The sequence below is a fragment of the Corythoichthys intestinalis genome, chromosome 12 (assembly GCF_030265065.1).
Source record: "Corythoichthys intestinalis isolate RoL2023-P3 chromosome 12, ASM3026506v1, whole genome shotgun sequence".
In the NCBI taxonomy this organism is placed as follows: domain Eukaryota; kingdom Metazoa; phylum Chordata; class Actinopteri; order Syngnathiformes; family Syngnathidae; genus Corythoichthys; species Corythoichthys intestinalis.
The window spans coordinates 5,543,642-5,561,862 of NC_080406.1; the positions used below are offsets into that span (position 1 = coordinate 5,543,642).

General features: G+C 37.7%; 1 protein-coding gene across 5 annotated transcripts in view; it reads left to right on the top strand.

Annotated features, from left to right (window-relative positions):
* The window catches only part of LOC130926603 (LIM domain only protein 7-like), a 185,986-nt gene that overhangs the window by 102,020 nt on the left and 65,745 nt on the right, over window positions 1–18,221 (top strand). For all 5 annotated transcript variants that reach the window (XM_057851600.1, XM_057851604.1, XM_057851601.1 and 2 more), the window contains 3 exons: window positions 7,997–8,027; window positions 8,205–8,318; window positions 12,148–12,355. In XM_057851600.1, the coding sequence (XP_057707583.1) occupies window positions 7,997–8,027; window positions 8,205–8,318; window positions 12,148–12,355 (353 nt within the window). The remainder of the gene's footprint in view (window positions 1–7,996; window positions 8,028–8,204; window positions 8,319–12,147; window positions 12,356–18,221) is intronic.

The window sequence follows — 18,221 nt, forward strand, 5'->3', positions numbered from 1 at the left end:
AGCATTGGGGTCAAAATCGGGAGTCTCCCGACCAAATCGTGAAACTTAACAGGTATGATACCCCGTACATCACAGCACACGAAAATGTTGATGCAGTTTGCCTCTACTGAGACGTCTAATGGCGTCTAATGACGTCTAATGACGTCTTACCTTATTTTTGTCGCGTAAAAGCATTGTTGAGATCGATCATCATCCTTCTGGTGTTCTCTGATTTATCAGACTTTTCAGATGTAGCTCCCGAAGCTTGCTTCCCAGTGAATAAGCGACACGGAAAATGAATAAAAGTATTAAACTTGGTTTGATTGCTGGATACTCGTAGCATTTTCTGCCCAACAGATTATAAAGACGCCTTATCTTGCACATTGAGATCTAAGTGGCAGAGAAAGGCGAGTGGACACAGGCGTTCAGATTCGTAGGTCGGATCCCGCCATTTATTAAGCTTCAGAAACTCCTCCTTTACAACATACAATGGAACATGAGTATCGTGGTGAAAATACAACAAAAATAATATTTATATTGCTCAAAAAAATAATGTTCACAAAAAGAAAAGTACTTCAATCTGCATTCATGAGGCCGTATTTTCACACAGTTAAACAACAATGCAAAGAGACCTAGTATTCGCAAATTCACAATCAAAATAGATATGCAAAATAGACATAAAACTTACTCAGACTTTGGTCAAACTCTATTTAAGCATTTTAGCAACTCGTTTAGCTCAACAAATGCACTGGATGGCAATATTTAGTCACAATATACAAACTATGATGCCGGGAGCCATTAGCAGGTGTCTTAGCTTCTCAATATACAATTCAACATAAGGTAAAACGGACCCAAACTGTTGAAGAAAAGGGAAACTACGGTGTCAATCAAAGGACAAAACGCACCCATTGGCTTGATCTCTAATTTAAAACTCACCATTGACACCTTATTTAAATCACGACCTTACATGGTTAAAGAGTGACACTGTGGAAGTGCGTCAGCGATGCCATGTGACGTCAACAACAATGGCGAGCTACTAGTTAATTTCTTTGGTTTTAAATAGGGTTGTTCCGATCATGTTTTTTTGCTCCCGATCCGATCCCGATCGTTTTAGTTTGAGTATCTGCCGATCCCGATATTTCCCGATTCGATTGGTTTTTTTTTGCTCCCGATTCAATTCCAATCATTCCCAATGATTTTTCCCGATCATATACATTTTGGCAATGCATTAAGAAAAAAATGAATAACACTCGGACGAATGTACACATTCAACATATTTGTTTATTATGACAATAAATCCTCAAGATGGCATTTACATTATTAACATTCTTTCTGTGAGAGGGATCCACAGATGGAAAGACTTGTAATTCTTAAAGGATAAATGTGACTTTGTATATTGTGACTAAATATTGCCATCTAGTGTATTTGTTGAGCTTTCAGTAAATGATACTGTAGCCATTTAACTGTTCTGCCCAAATGCATGATGGGAAGTGCAACCATGACTGTGCGTAGTGGTACCAATTGATATATCTTCTCTGCGTTGGGAAATAACATAGGGTGTTAAGAAAAAGATCAGTTACTACCTTTCGTACCCACATTGCTTCCCACGATATTTCTAATCGTAGGGAGAGGGATTGTAAGGTTTTAGCCAATAAAAAAAGGCTCCAAAGGCTGCCAAAATTTACGCTGCCTTTTAGCTCTATATATAGGTAAAACGACGCCATTATAGATTGAACGTGACAATGCATGAGTGGGTCGTGCAGCGCATGCATTAATTGCGTTATACATTTTAAGGTGATAAATTTTTTCAAAAATAATTAATTAAAAATAATTAATTACCGCCGTTAACGGGATAAATTTGATAACCCTTCCTTAAGCCTAAACTAAAGACTCTGGATGAGTGTAACATATTATGTAACGTTAAATACAATTAGAAAACGATTTAATTAAAAACTATATATATTAAAAAAAAATTAAAAAAGGCATGTCCGATATTTTTTTGCCGATTCCGATACTTTGAAAATGACGTGATCGAGATGCCGATCGATCGGGACATCTTTAGTTTTAAAATTTCACATATTTTATTACAACGAAAACATTAAGAGGGGATTTCTTTTAAGAACTACATGTCTCTCTATCCGTGATCCCTTTAAAGCTAATGTAGCAGTCTACTTTAAACAGAGGTCGGTAGAGTAGCCCAAAAATTTGCTCAAGTAAGAGTAGCATTACTTCAAAAAAATATTACTCAAGTAAAAGTAGTCATCCCGAAAATTAACTCAAGTACAAGTTTAAAAAAAAATATTTGGTGAAAACAAAACTCAAGTAATGAGTAATTACTTACAATCTCAATGTACATTGTTTTTCCAAAACTACATTATATTATTTTTCTCAGCTGTTATTATTATTCTCTTATTGTTATTATTGCACTGTGCTATAATTTATTACATGACCAACTAGACCAAAAAATACACATCATACATCATTGAATTCCAATGAGAAAAATCTACAGAAATGAAACATCATCAGTGCAAGAACATGAGTGCCCTCTAATGGAGAAAAACTTTCTACCACGAAATTAAAATGATCACTAGTTTTCTGTGGTGTCAAATAAAAACTGAGAGTTTGAAGTTGCCGCTTTCGAGTAATTTTGACGGCTCTATGTCAAGTACTGTAATTTTCACGGCGCTTTTAAGACACCACGTGATTGAACACGCCGGTGTGATCATAGGACTGTGTGTGGTTATGTGACAGTATAGCAGGAGTGGGTAGAGTAGCCAAAAGATATACTCAAGCAACAGTAGCGTTATTTTTAAATAATATTACTAAAATAAAAGTAAAAGTAGTCATCCAAAAATTTACTCAAGTAAAAGTAAAAAAAGTAGTCGTTGAAACTAATACTCAAGCAATGAGTAACATTGTGAGTAACTGCTTACAATGTCAGACTTTTTTGAAAATAATGTAATTTTTTTTCACTGCACAACTTCATCTATAAGTACTGATATTATTATACTGTTATATAACCTATTACTTAACCATAATAGGCCAAAAATATGACATAAAAATCATCTATTTCAGACCTGAACAACACTTGAAACATCACCCGTCCAAAGAACATGAGCGCCCTCTAGCAGAGAAAAACATTGTTACCTGACATTGGTATAATGGAGTCATGTTGTTATTGTTGCGACGGCTCATTGGTGTAATTGTGTCAGCCACTCTCAGCATTTCTGTCAAAATTAAATAAAAAATAAATATTCTAATCTTCCACTAGAATCGTGTCTAAGTTAGCTCATTGGCTGCCATTGATGGCGCTAGAAGTCCAATTCATTTTGACTGGGAGGGTCAAAGATAGATTGGACGTCTCGTGCCGGCAGTGGCACCGAAACAGGGCATTCACAGCCAGTCTTCCCGATTTAGGAGGCATTTATAGTAGCGTGATCAAACATCCTCTTTTGCCCGGACATGTCCACTTTTCACATCCTGTCAGGGGCGTCCGGCCGGGTTTTATAAATTCATTAAAATGTCCGGTTTTCATTATTTTTCACGGGACCGATTAGTGTGTGTTGAAATTGAATGATGCTTTGCACAGAATACTACGGTACTGTGCTGCCTGTGATGTGTTCCCAGAAAGCCTGCCCATTTGTTAAGAGTTTTATTATGATCAATACCAATATAATCAAACGCTCATGTAACCAAAAGAGTAATTAAGACGAAAATACCTTTATTCTACTTTGAGTACAAATTTGCACATGTGTGCACAGTCATGGACTGGCTTTTTATCACTTGCTCACATGCTATCGGTATGTGCATTTGCTAAACTTACTTTTCGGCAAATGTTGACTTCTGTCAGAGCTTTGTAGTGGCGTGATCTGTAAAATCCCGTTTGGTGTTGCATTATTGCGCTGCCGATGATTGTAAACTTTTATACCAATGTTTGATTTTGCCTCGGCTACTGGTGCTAGCTAATAGGGTAGCAGTCAGTGAGATAGGCCACTCTAGGCATTATGGGAAATGTAGTTTTAAACTGCCGCAATTGGTTGAATCGTTTGTCAATTTATTTTGTTTTGTCAATTTATTTTGTTTATTGTTTGCGTGCAACCTAGAACACTGAATGAGAATAACATTTGAGTGGGAATAACAATTTGTCAACGACAAATGTCGTGATAGTAATTTATGCAAATTTTTAGTTGGCACATAGCCTACTGTGTGTGTATTGCTATTGACTGAACTAGATTTTCATTATATTATAATTTTTTTTTTTTTATCATTTAATTCCAGTATTTTTACTTTTTTATTGCTACTTACTACTACTTACTTACTACTTATTACTTTTTTATTATTACTTTTACTTATTTATTTTGTGTTTTTATTGTACAATTTCCAGAAATAATATACAGTAGTCTGATGAGAAACCTCTGAGAATTGGAATTTGTGTGTTTGGTTATATAATATATGGCTATAATTTTTTTTTTTAAATAAAACTGAATTCTATCCAGACGGAGGAGGCACACTTTAAATATATTAAAGTGATATAGGCATCTTTGAGTGAAGTTCGAGTAAAATTCAAGTATCTCGAGGCAGAGCCGAGTGTCCTCTTTTTTGGAAATCAAAATGTGGTCACCCTAATTAATAGGTCACTTTATGTTAATATTAGGGCATTTACAGGTCACTTCTTGTTGATTTAAATGTGTCAAAAGTGTTTCTCATGAGAAAATTGAGTCCAAATTCAAATCAAATTCATTTCAGAGACATAGGGTATGCATACAGTGTAGTTAGCTTGTTTGCTAATTACTGTAGCTAGTGGATATGGTCTAAAAACATTTTACTTGTAATAATTACGTAATCTTTTCTAGTTTATTTGATCACACAAATGAGCAAATTTGAGACTTGACAGACTAGTTAGGACTATGAATCTAATTAAATCATCCCAGAATTAGCAAACTACTTCACCCAATCAAAATTGTTAAAGAATCCCAAAATCCTCATAAGAGGTCACAAGATTTACTAGTGTTTTACTTTGCAGGTTTTACTAAATCGTGGCAATTTTTTTATGACACGTGAAGGAATCTGACATTTTAGCCAGATTGCCGAACCCATGCCAGCCGAACCGCTGGACCCGCGCTGGCTCAGCTCCAGGGTCTGTGGGGTCCTGACATTCCGGCCAAAAGGCCAAACTCTGCGCGTTCACCTTAGTCATAACGCTTTGTACTGGCTCCATTTTGAAAGCTAGAAGAAGGCTCACCGAGAACAAGTTGACAATTTATTCGGGTCGACAGCGATCAAACAGCAAGGCAAAACAGACACAGACTCAAGCGAGGAGGCAAGGTCACCACATCACACGTCAACAAAAGGTTCCCGAGAAAAATGACCACGATTAGTTGAACATTCAGTCTTTTGAAGGCTCTTCCGGGGCGGGCTGTGGGCAGAAAGAAGGGTGTGTTTAGGCGTTGTTTAGGATTGTTGTCTGTTTGTGGATTGGACAGAAGGATTCAGGAGTGACTATTGTCAGGGCGACGAGGGTTGTGGATTTTGCCACCTCAGAGTCACAGGGGATCTTGGAGTCTTTTCAGTCGTGTTATCAGTTGGATATCGAGAGTTCTCCGTTGTTGCTTGTGTTGGGACCGGGCGTCCCGCCATTTGTTCTGGACTGTCCAGAAGAACTGATTGCGGGAGTTGGTGTGTCAATCTTGCTCAGTCAGTCAGTTGCGTGACACACGCGTTGGGCTTCAGTGATAAGAAGGCGCCATGAATCTCTTTATGCCCTATATTCTGCGTGTTTTCCTTAAACTACGGTATAAGTGCTATTTATTTTATATTGGGTGTGTTAGAGTAATATAAACAGTCAATCAGTAAATACGAGAAACCATACTATCCCCTGATTGAATATAGTAAGTGTGTTAGAATAATGCAAACAGTTAGACCGTGCCTACGAGAAAAGGTACACACACGCCAAGCTGGAGATGTTATTTAACGTAAACATACTAGGGCTGTCAAACGATTAAAATTTTTAATCGAGTTGATCACAGCTTAAAAAATATCTAATTAATCGCAATTCAAACCATCTATAAAATATGCCATATTTTTCTGTAAATTATTGTTGGAATGGAAAGATAAGACACAAGACGGATATATATACATTCAACATACTGTACATAAGTACTGTATTTGTTTATTATAACAATAAATCAACAAGATGGCATTAACATTCTTAACATTCTGTTAAAGCGATCCATTGATAGAAAGACTTGTAGTTCTTAAAAGATAAATGTTAGTACAAGTTATAGAAATTTTATATTAAAACCCCTCTTAATGTTTTCGTTTTAATAAAATTTGTAAAATTTTCAATCAAAAAATAAACTAGTAGCTCGCCATTGTTGATGTCAATAATTACACCATGGCTCATGGTGCTGAAACCCATAAAATCAGTCGGATCCAAGCGCCAGCAGAGGGCGACAAAAGACCAAAAAACACAAGTAACAAGTGGACATGACACTGTGCTGTCATTTTTAATCTGTTTGAGCGGGGCATGTGCGTTAAGTGCGTCAAATATTTTAACGGGATTAATGAAACAAATTAATTACCTCCCGTTAATGCGATAATTTTGACAGCCCTAAACCATACTACTTTTGTTCAGAAAACTTGGATTTAAAGGATACCCTGAGTACATTTTGACGCCATTTCTTCATTCATTCAAAGAGGCGTAAAGTAGTGTTGACACCACGAGAGGGTGCTGACAACGTCCCTGAATGTGCCCAAGTGGTCAAAGGTAAAGATGTCCCGATCGATCGGTCGGGTCCGATCACGTCATTTTCAAAGTATCGGAATCGGCAAAAAAATATCGGACATGCCCTTTTTTTTTTTTTTAAATAAATCGTTTTCTAATTGTATTTAACGTTACAGACATAATGTGTTACACTCTTCCAGGGTCTTTAGTTTAGGCTTAAGGTAGGGTTTTCAAATTCATTGCGTTAATGGCAAGATTTAATGTTTTTTACATTTATCACGTTACAATATTTAACGCAATTAACGCATGCGCTGCACGACCCACTCACGCATTGTCGCGTTCAATCTATAATTGTGCCGTTTTACCCATACAGTGTATAGAGCTAAACGGCAGCGTAAAATGAGTAGTGTGAATTTTGGCAGCCTTTGGAGCCTTTTTTTTAATGGCTAAAGCCTTAAAATCCTTCTCCCAACGATTAGAATAATCGTGGGAAGCAATGTGGGGAAGAAAGGTAGTAGTTGATCTTTTTCTTAACACCTTGTGTTATTTCCCAAGTTAAATGGCGACAGTATCATTTACTGAAAGCAACAAATACACTAGATGGCAATATTTAGTCACAAAATACAAAGTCACATTTATCCTTTAAGAATTACAAGTCTTTCTATCGGTGGATCCCTCTCACAGAAAGAATGTTAATAATGTAAATGCCATCTTGAGGATTTATTGTCATAATAAACAAATACAGTACTTATGTACTGTATGTTGAATGTATATATTCGTCCGAGTTTTATTCATTTTTTTCTTAATGCATTGCCAAAATGTATATGATCGGGAAAAATTATCGGGAATGATTGTAATTGAATCGGGAGCAAAAAAAAAAAAAAAGCAATCAGATTGGGAAATATCGGGATCAGCAGATACTCAAACTAAAACGATCGGGATCGGATCGGGAGCAAAAATACATGATCGGAACAACCCTATTCAAAGGTTTAAAAAACTGATGTTTAATGGGCGTCAGAAGCAGAAATCTAATATCCTCACAGGAGTATGCAAGAGGTTAATCCCTGATACTCTCACCTTAACATTGTACATATGTCTGTGTGTGTGTATGACATGTTTTTTTTAGTTGTGTAAAGAGAGGGCAGTGTAATCCGGCCTCTGCTCTCCCTTTCTAGCTCTTTCAATGACTAGCGTAGCACGCCACAATTTTATTGTCTAAACACACACATACGCACATTCATGTATTGATGCACACACAGTGACCTTTCTTTTCTACGTTTTTCTCACTCACAGTGACGAAGAGACCGACCGGAGACTCAAAAATGTAAGTTTTTTTGTAACTTTGTTGGTGACAGTGCAGTTTAGGTCATTTTTAGAATGATGTTTTTGTTTTGATTGTCACTTTAAAACACACTAGAACCAAAAGTGAGTTAGCATGCTAGTTTATTAGCTTGTTATGTATTGTTTAACTTGTGAACTCAACTTTGTTTTCATGCTACAGGTGTTGATCACACTTTACTGGCTTAGCAGAAGAGCTCAAGGCGAACATTCCTATGATGGACCTTACCTGAATTTCAAAGCTTTCGAGGGATTACTGGGCACAGCGCTTCATAAGGTAGTTGATTAAAACATACCTTGAGTACTATATGGGTGTTATTGGTGTTATTGCAATCCTCTTTCACAGCCACTGCACACTGCATTCCTGAAGGCTTCCGTGGTATGTGCGGGATAACATGGCATACTTGCCGAGTGGGGAAGTCCGACCTCAAGACATACCTGATTTAAGTCACATTTGACCCCACTGGGCTATTTAAGTCTGGTTGTTGCTGGCTTTCATCAATGTGACTAAACTGGTTTGGGTACATTTTGTGAATGTAAGAGTAGTACTGTCAGGCCCGGATCTAGGTTTACCAACCAGAGTGGGCACTAAGAAATCTTGAGGGGGCACCCCCAATGCAGGCTTTTTATTACCTTCCCTTTTTTACCCTTTTTTTTACGCATTCATCTACAGTGCCTTCCATAATTATTGGCACCAGGGGTCGCGTTAACCAAATATTTTCCGTCGTTGACCGGTTTTTTAAAACGGTGACGGAAAAAACTGAAGTCCATCTGTCATTTTGACAGGTTGCAATTCACTCCCCAGACCACAGGGTGGCGAGTGAGCATATTAATTAGCTATTGTCTCTCTTAATGCATGACGTCGTTGGCCTTTTTCGGAAAAATGTCAAGGCAACTGAGTGTCCGAACTAAGTCGTCTGTCCGAGGCAAAAGTCCAAAACCTCATGACAATAGCCTCTGAAGGAATCCCACTTGAGAAATTTGATTATGCACAAGCGGGCACGCAATTCAAGTCCATGCGCACCAGGAGGAAGACTGCGTTCAGGCCACAGCAGGTGAACTGTTAATTTCATTGTTCCATATGTAGCCTACCTACTGGGGCCGCAGTCAGCTGTTTTTGTCACTGCGGAGAAAAAGTTACATATTCATACGCTTAATGGCACGGTGTGGATTCTGTTAAGCTTGTTCGGACAGAATATTGTAGCGTCACCGGGGTCTGGCGGCGGCACCGTGATTGACACATCAACGCGAGGTTCTTATTGGTGCACCCGGTGTGCCAGCGCGTCATCCAATTGGTGGACTAGATTGCCGCCTGTGTATATAGTTGCCTCTTTTTCTTTGGGGGGGGGGTTGTTGTTTTGTTGGTGTTGCTGGCGGTAAGCAGAGTAAAAAGAGGGAGAAAAATACCACGACTTCCGTGTCTAATTTTTCGCCGCCAAGCAAGCATTACAATATTAATTAAAAATGAATGAAAACTAAATACTATTGAATATGTCATTATTATCATTTTAAAAATTTAAGTGACGGGTATTATGACCGGATTTTTATGACCCAGTCAGTCAAAATGACAGACAACCAAAAAGTCTAGTGCAACCTCTGATTGTCACCCTTGAAAAAGATGTGTTTTTTAGCTTCTAATATATATTTTTTTATTCAAATAATATGGGACTTTAATGGAAAAAAAGAGAAAAATCCAACCTTCAATACAAGTGCATTCATTCAGTGGGGAAAAAAATCCCACACAAAGAAAAAATTATTTGACATCAAATAATGTGTCTCGCAATTATTAGCACCCCTGGTGTTAATACTTTGTACAACCCAATTTTGCCAACAAAACAAGGTCTGGGGACTGAGATGGCCATGGGAGGAGCTTGATTTTGTGTCTGGTGAACAATTTCTGTGTAGATTTGGCCATATGTTTAGGGTCATTGTCCTGCTGAAAGACCCAGTGACGACCCATCTTCAGCTTTCGGGCAGAGGGCAACAGATTTTGATTTCAAATGTCCTGGTATGTCAAAGCATTCATGATGCCATGCACCCTAACAAGGTTCCCAGGGCCTTTGGAAGCGAAACAGCCCCACAGCATCACTAAGCCACTCCCATACTTCACAGTGGGTATGAGGTGCTTTTCAGCATGCGCATCTTTCGTGGCAAGCCAGACACACTTAGAGTGTTTGTTGCCAAAAAGCTCAATCTTGGTCTCACACAAAAATACACATGGTCCCAGGCTTCAACTGGGGACCGTGTGCTTTGGCCAGATGAACATTTTTAGGGGCCTTTTGAAAAATTCCCTGCGTCGCGCGAAAATTTCAGTTGTGTCGATACTTGAACAGTGCCGATCGGTGGAACGGTTTGGGCGCGCCAAAAAAACGCTGAGAATTCGTCGAATAATAATAATAGAAAAGAATAATAAAGTTGCAGAACAATAGTATCTGGCCTTTGCCATGGCAAAGACCCAGATCATAACTCGGTTCACATGACTGAATCCAGCTGCTCCCTGTTCAGACCAACATAAACTAAGTTTTTGTTTGAGATGAAAATGTTTTAATGCATTTTCAATTTAGTTTATAGGTATATTTAGCCATTTTTTGGTGGTAATATTTGAACGATTTGTAAAGAGCAGTGTAAAAAAAAAGTTTGCATTTTATAGCATTCAAACTAGCGGGCTTTTGCTATGTTGTTTGTTTGTTTGTTTTTTGTTCTACTTCGATCCTTATTTATTTTTTATACAGTTTGAGGTTCAGCTCAGGTATTTTGATTTTTTTATGTTCTGAAGAGACTTTTTAGCCAGACTGTTGGAATTGCGCCAGCCGAACCCACTCTGGTGCAGCTCCAACGACCCGGGCTGGCGAGACCCCGACAATCCGGCCAGAAGGCAAAACTCCGCGCGTTCACCTTAGTCTTAACCCTTTGTACTGACTCCATTTTTAAAGGTTTAAAGAAGGCTCACCGAAAACAAGCTGAAAATGTATTCAGGTCGACGGCGATAAAACCGCAAGGCGAAACAGAATTCGACTCAAGCGGGGAGGCAGACTCGCTCCAAGGTCACCATATCACACGTAAACAAAAGGTTCTTAACAAAAAATGACAACGCTTAGTGAAACATTGAGTCTTTTGAAGGTCCTCGCGGGGCAGCCCGTGGGCAGAAGGAAGGGTGTGTTTGGGATTATTGTCTGTTTGTGGATTGGACAGGAGGATTCGGGGGTGACTGTTGTCAGGGCAACGAGGGTTGTGGATTTTGCCACCTTAGCGTCAAAGAAGCTCTATCAGTCGTATTGTCAGTTGGATGTCGGGCGTTCTCCGGTGTTCCTTGTGTTGGGACAGGGCGTCCCGCCATTTGTTCTGGTCTGTCCAGAAGAACTGATTGCGAGAGTTGGTGGTGCAGACGTGGTCAGTTGCACATTGCACACGTTGGGCTTCCGTGATAAGAAGGCGTCATGTATCTTTTATGCCCTATATTCTGCTGGGTTTCCTTAAAGTTAAGTATAAGTGCTATTTATTTTATATTGGCTGTGTTAGAGTAATACAAACAGTTGATCGGTGAATACGAGATAATATACTATTCCCTGAATGATTATATTAAGTGTATTACAATAATGCAAACAGTTAGACGGTGCCTACGAGTCTCATCAAATGATGTACTTGTGACGCACACGGAAGTTGGGGATGTCAGTCATGGATGATTTTTTAAAAAGGACAACTTCGAAATCCAAACTGAAAAAAATGGACGAACTAAACAAAAAAATGTTCATTGACAAAATATTTTAGTTGTCATTGTTGAAGAAAACAACACCGGTTAACTTCTGATGTTTATATAATGTGTAACTCTTGCTGTAAAATGGCATCAGCAGGCAAGGAAACTGGGGTAGTGGATGTTAATACCACTGAGGCGGTTTTGTGTAACCAACAAGAACTACACTGAAAGGAAGTAAACTGTTCTTGAAGTTAACTATTAAAAGCAGAGCATTAAGCTGGTTTTCAGCATTATAATGCTCCACATGGGAGTTCTCTCACACACACCCACTCGTACGGCAGCCAAATATTATAACTGCTTGGAATAATGTTTTTCTTCTCACAATCTGCATTTTTGTATGTGTGTGTAAAAGGCTCTCCAAGAACTGTCTGGTCAGAAAGGCAAGAGCATCCAAGACAGCGGTTTGGGAGATAGCTGGTATTCCGAGCGAGAGGAGCTTCATGACTTAAGAGGACAAAGAGGTGGACACAGGAGAGACGACTCCTTGGACAGTTTGGACTCCCTGAGCTCCCAACCGCTTAGCATTTCATCGGACGTCACGCTCAAAGGCAGCAGCGAGGGTAGGACATGTCTTATTTTAAAGTGTAGCATAAATACAGTGGTACATCTACTTACGAACGTCTCTACATAAGGCCTCTTGTTATGAAGGAAATTTCAAGATACATAAGGTAAAACCCCAATATGGGCTGCTACTCGCAGCTACCAGAGTTTACTGAACGTAACATACTTATAGCTACTCTGCCACTGGCTATTACCTAGCATCTTCCTTGCATCCATTGGCTAAGAGGGACCTCTACTGTATGAGCATGGGTGTATCCCAGCGTCCTCTTCATTTGCCCCCTGGGCTATAAGGGGTTCCAACTACGGAGCCCCTGGTGCGGACCAGATATCTGATAAACAATAGCACTATATTACAATTTAAGCTAGCTGACTTTTGCTATACAATTTAGCCAATTGCTTGAATGCTATATAATGCTAATGTTTACAAGAATTGGCTAACTTGCATTGCAAAAGTCCGCAAGCTTAAATGCTTTATCATGCTAATGTTTACAACAATTGGCTAATTTGCATCGCAAAAGTCCGTTATCTTAAATGCTATGTAATGCTAATGTTAAAACTATTGGCTAACTTGCATTGCAAAAATTCGCTAGCTTAAATGCTATATAATGCTAATGTTGACAACAATTGGCTAACATGCATAGCAAAAGCCCATTAGCTTAAATGCTATATAAAGCTAATGTTTACAGCAATTGGCTAACTTGCATAGCAAAAGTACACTAGCTTAAATGCTATATAATGGTAATGTTCACAACAATGGGCTAACATGTATAGCAAAAGTCCGCTAATGTTTACAACAATTGGCTTTTTTTTTTTTTTTTTAACAATTGGCTAACTTGCATCGCAAAAGTCCGCTATCTTAATTGCTATGTAATGTAGGGTGACCATATTTTGATTTCTAAAAAAGAGGACACTCAGCCCAGCCTCAGCCCGGCCTCAAGATACTTGAATTTTACTCGAAGTTCACTCAAAGATGCCTATATCACTTTAATATATTTAAAGAGTGCCCCCTCACTCTGGATGGAAAAATGCAGTTTGAAAAAAAATAATGACTTAAAAAAAAAAAAAAAATATATATATATATATATATATATATATATATATATAATGCAGACCCATAGAAATGTAGTCCAGTCAATACACATACACACAGTAGGCTATGTGCCAACTAAACATTTTTATAAATTACTATCACGACAATTGTCCTTGACAAATTGTTATTCCCATTCAATTGATGTTCTCATTCAATGTTCTAGATTGCACACAAACAAAAACCGAAATAAACTGAAAAACTATTCAATCAGCATGTTTCCAAACGTAGCAGTTCAAAACTACGTTTCCCATAATGCCGAGCGCGGTTTAGCTTACTGATAGCTAGCTGAGGCAAAAATCAAACTTTGCTAGAAAAGTTTACAATCATCGGCAGCGCGCCGATGCGACACCAAACGGGATTTTACAGTCAAAGCTCCAACAGAAGTCAACAGTTGCCATTATATACGTATTTATCATAAAAAATTTTTTTTTTTAAACTTCAGGCATTGTGGCCCAATCGTCAACCCAGTAGATGGCGGTAATGCCTCATGATAGGGGTAAACTGCCAACAAAAACAAGAAGAACTACTACTTCCCTCCATTCTCATAGGAACCATGTCAACTGCTGCCACCCAGCGGTCGGAGGGATTCTCTTCAAATTGGTCCCGAGAAAAACTTTAAAAATCATAAAAACCGGACATTTTTATGAATTTATAAAACCCGCCCGGACCACGAGGACACTACGCGAAAGTAGGACATTTCCGGGCAAACGAGGACGTTTGGTCACCCTAATGTAATGCTAATGTTGACAACAATTGGCTAAAATGCATAGCAAAAGCCCACTAGCTTAAATTCTATATAAAGCTAATGTTTACAGCAATTGGCTAACTTGCATAGCAAAAGTCCTGCTAGCTTAAATGCTATATTATGCTAATGTTTTGCAACAATTGGCCAACTTGCATAGCAAAAGTACACTAGCTTAAATGCTATATAATGGTAATGTTTACAACAATTGGTTAACCGGTATAGCAAAAGTCCGCTAATGTTTACAACAATTGGCTAACTTGCATAGCAAAAGTCTGCTAGCTTAAATGCTATATAATGCTAATGTTTAGAAAAATTAGCAAACTTGCCTAGCAAAAGTCCACTAGCTGAAATGCTACATAATGCAAATGTTTACAACAACTGGCTAATCTGTAGAGGCCTGCAAAATTTGCGTTTCTTAGATTATTCGCGATTCGGCCAAGGAAGATTGGAGAACGATTAAAAAACATCCAAATTCCGATTATTGAATTATACCAGGTAAAGCGGAACCAAAACACAGTCAGCGGGGTCTTCGAGACGCAATGAGGAACGGAGAGAGAGTAAATATCATGTGCAACTCATGCCGCTATATAAAAAAAAAAAAAACCTGACAGTGGCCAACAGTCGCTAAAAACAACGCCCAGTTGCTAGTTGCTCCAAACATACGGGCAAATACAGCGAGGGTAGATATCACATATATGTAAAACTAGATGCAAAATGAGAGACAACGGCGGCATTAGAACATGTATTAGAGAACTATATGCGAAATGACAGACTTACCGGCGTTGGTAAATAGCCGCCATCTTAAAGCAGTAGACTTCTCCAGAAGGCTCTGTTGTAGCAAACCTAATTAACTTTTTATCTAAAACACTCCTAAATCGGCAAAATCTTGACTTGAATCTATTTTTAAATGACAGTTTTAAAACTTTGACATGTTGAAAGTAGACAGAAGGGAAATTATGGAATAACAGGAGCAATTTGAACAACTTTAACGGTTGATTGACAACATAATTAAAGCTTCTGATACAGAATGGGGACTTGAGTATTTTATTTATGTTATTAACTGTTAAATTGATATTGAAATAGGAGTTTGGTTTAGCCTGAGAGGATTTCAGAGGGTTCATCAATAATTGATTTATAATCCAATCGGAGCCTCTGAATCTTAATCGTAATCGAATCGTTAGGTGCCCAAAGATTCCCACCTCTACTGACTTGCATAGCAAAAGTTTTCTAATGTTTACAACAGTTGGCCAACTTGCTTAACAAAAGTCCGCTAGCTTAAATGCTATATAATGCTAATGTTTACAACAATTAGCTAACTTGCATAGCAAAGCTCTGTATCCGACAGCTTTATTTGAGTGTCTTAACTTTTATTCTTTATTCTTTGTTTTTGACTTTACACACAACTCTTATTTTATTGTCATTGTGAAATTTCTAATAGGAGCATGTATTTGTTACATGTTTTGATGCATTTTCATGCTTTATGAAAGATGTATGTCTGAATTTTGGGGGGCTTGGAACGGATTAGGGCATTTACATGGAAAACGCGTCTCTACTTTTGGAGTTTTCAGTTTACGAAACTACTTCCAGAACAAATTAATTTCCTAATTAAAGGTACCACTGTATTTAAGCTTGTGCTGCAACGATTAATCGATTAACTCGACTAATTCGATTAGAAAAAAAGCTTTGAATCGAATTTTGCTGCTTCGAGGATTTGTTTATTTAGAGTGGTGTCGTAATGGTTTGTTATGAAAATGTTTGCACTTAGTTTTATTAATTTGGGTGGGTATACTGACCTTTAGTGTCCACAGTGAATATTCATACAGTAATAATAATAATGATGATAATAATACAGTAACAGTAATAGTACAGTAACTCATTTAATATGGCTGAAATTCAACTGCTCCCTGTTAAGAACAACATATGGGAAGTTTTTGTTTGAGCTAATATGTTTGTTTATGCATTTGGTATTTTGTTTAGAAGTACATTTAGCAGTTTTCTTGTGGGAATATGTTTGAATGATTTGTTTGGAGAAAAAAAAGCATTTAAGCTAGCTGACTAGCTGCTATGCAAGTTAGCCAATTGTTCTTTTGTTGTACTTAGATCCTCATTTAATTCTTTTTAAATCGTTTGAGGCTAAGATCGGGTATTTTAATTGAGCTTTAAATGCATTTATTGCTCTTGTGAAATGAAAGTACAATTGTACATTATTTGAAGAAACACTCAGGAAGTTTATTTTGTGTTTGCATTTAATGCTCTTTTAAAAAATGTAATCTTAGCAAGCCAAAAATGTTATTCCAAGCATAAACACTTGTTTATTTGTTTTACTGTTTGAATTAACACTTAGGAAGTTCATTTTGTATTTGCATTTAGTGCTTTTTTTTTTTTTTTTTTTTTTTTTTTTTTTTTTAATGAAATCTTAGCAAGCCAAAAATGTTATTGCAAGCATATACACTAGGGTTGTTCCGATCATGTTTTTTTGCTACCGATCCGATCCCGATCGTTTTAGTTTGAGTATCTGCCGTTCCCGATGTTTCCCGATCCGATTGCTTTTTTTTGCTCCCGATTCAATTCCAATCATTCCCGATAATTTTTCCCGATCATATACATTTGTGCAATGCATTAAGAGAAAAAAATGAATAAAACTTGGACGAATATATACTGTACATTCAACATACAGTACATAAGTACTGTATTTGTTTATTATGACAATAAACCCTCAAGATGGCATTTACATTATTAACATTCTTTCTGTGAGAGGGATCCACGGATAGAAAGACTTGTGACTTTGTATATTGTGACTAAATATTGCCATCTAGTGTATTTGTTGAGCTTTCCGTAAATGATACTGTAGCCATGCCCAAATGCATGATGGGTGGATGAAACACGCCTTTAGCAACCATGACTGTGCGTAGTGCTACCAATTGATATATCTTCTCTGCGTTGGGAAATAAAATAAGGGGTTAAGAAAAAGATCAATTGCTACCTTGCTTCCCCACATTGCTTCCCATGGTATTTCTAATTGTAGGGAGAGGGATTGTAAGGCTTTAGCCAACTCAAAAAAGGCTCCAAAGGCTGCCAAAATTCACTCTTCTCATTTAACGCTGCCTTTTATCTCTCTATATAGGTAAAACGGCGCCATTACAGTTTGAGCGCGACAATGCGTGAGTGGGTCGTGCAGCGCATGCATTAACTGCGTTAAATATTTTAACGTGACATTTAAAAAATAATAATTACAGCCGTTATGGGGATAAATTTGAGAACCCTACCTTAAGCCTAAACTAAAGACTGGATGAGTGTAACATATTATGTCTGTAATGCTAAATACAAATAGAAAACAATTAAAATATATATACGGTATATATTTAAAAAAGGCATTGCCGATATTTTTTTGCCGATTCCGATACTTTGAAAATGACATGATCAGACCCGATCGATCGGGACATCTCTAATAAACACTTGTTTATTTGTTTTACATCTCTTAAAATTTATTATGCAACACATTAAGTGTTCATAATCTGATTATTAGAACTAATTGATTGATAGAATAATCGATTGCTGCAGCGCCTAATTTAAACTTGCTGACTCATCAAATATTTGCAAGGCAACAAGCTATAAAAAGTTGACTTGGTTAAAATAAAGAGCTGCTTCCCTCTAGTGGTTTGTTTCAGTAAGGGAATATTTTTGTTGAAGTACATACTGTAGAAGCAAGAAGGTTTGTTGACGACACATCATGTTCCATCCACACCCCCTAAGATCGAAGAAGTGAGACATTCCACAGTGCTCCACACTGACTTGTAAATGAAGAGGCTTCCAAAAAAAAAAAAAAAAGTCTCCATACTCTTGCCAGAACACACACTTCTATTCTAACCTCCTCTGTCTTCTTTTCTTCAGCCAATGCTATTTGCCTCTTCAAGTCAACCCAGGCCAAAAGTTAAAATATGCTTTTTTTGGAAGGGGCCGACTAAGCTGTTAATCTTGCAGAAATACGGACAACATATGTTTTACATAGCATGAGAATATTTGGTTTCCA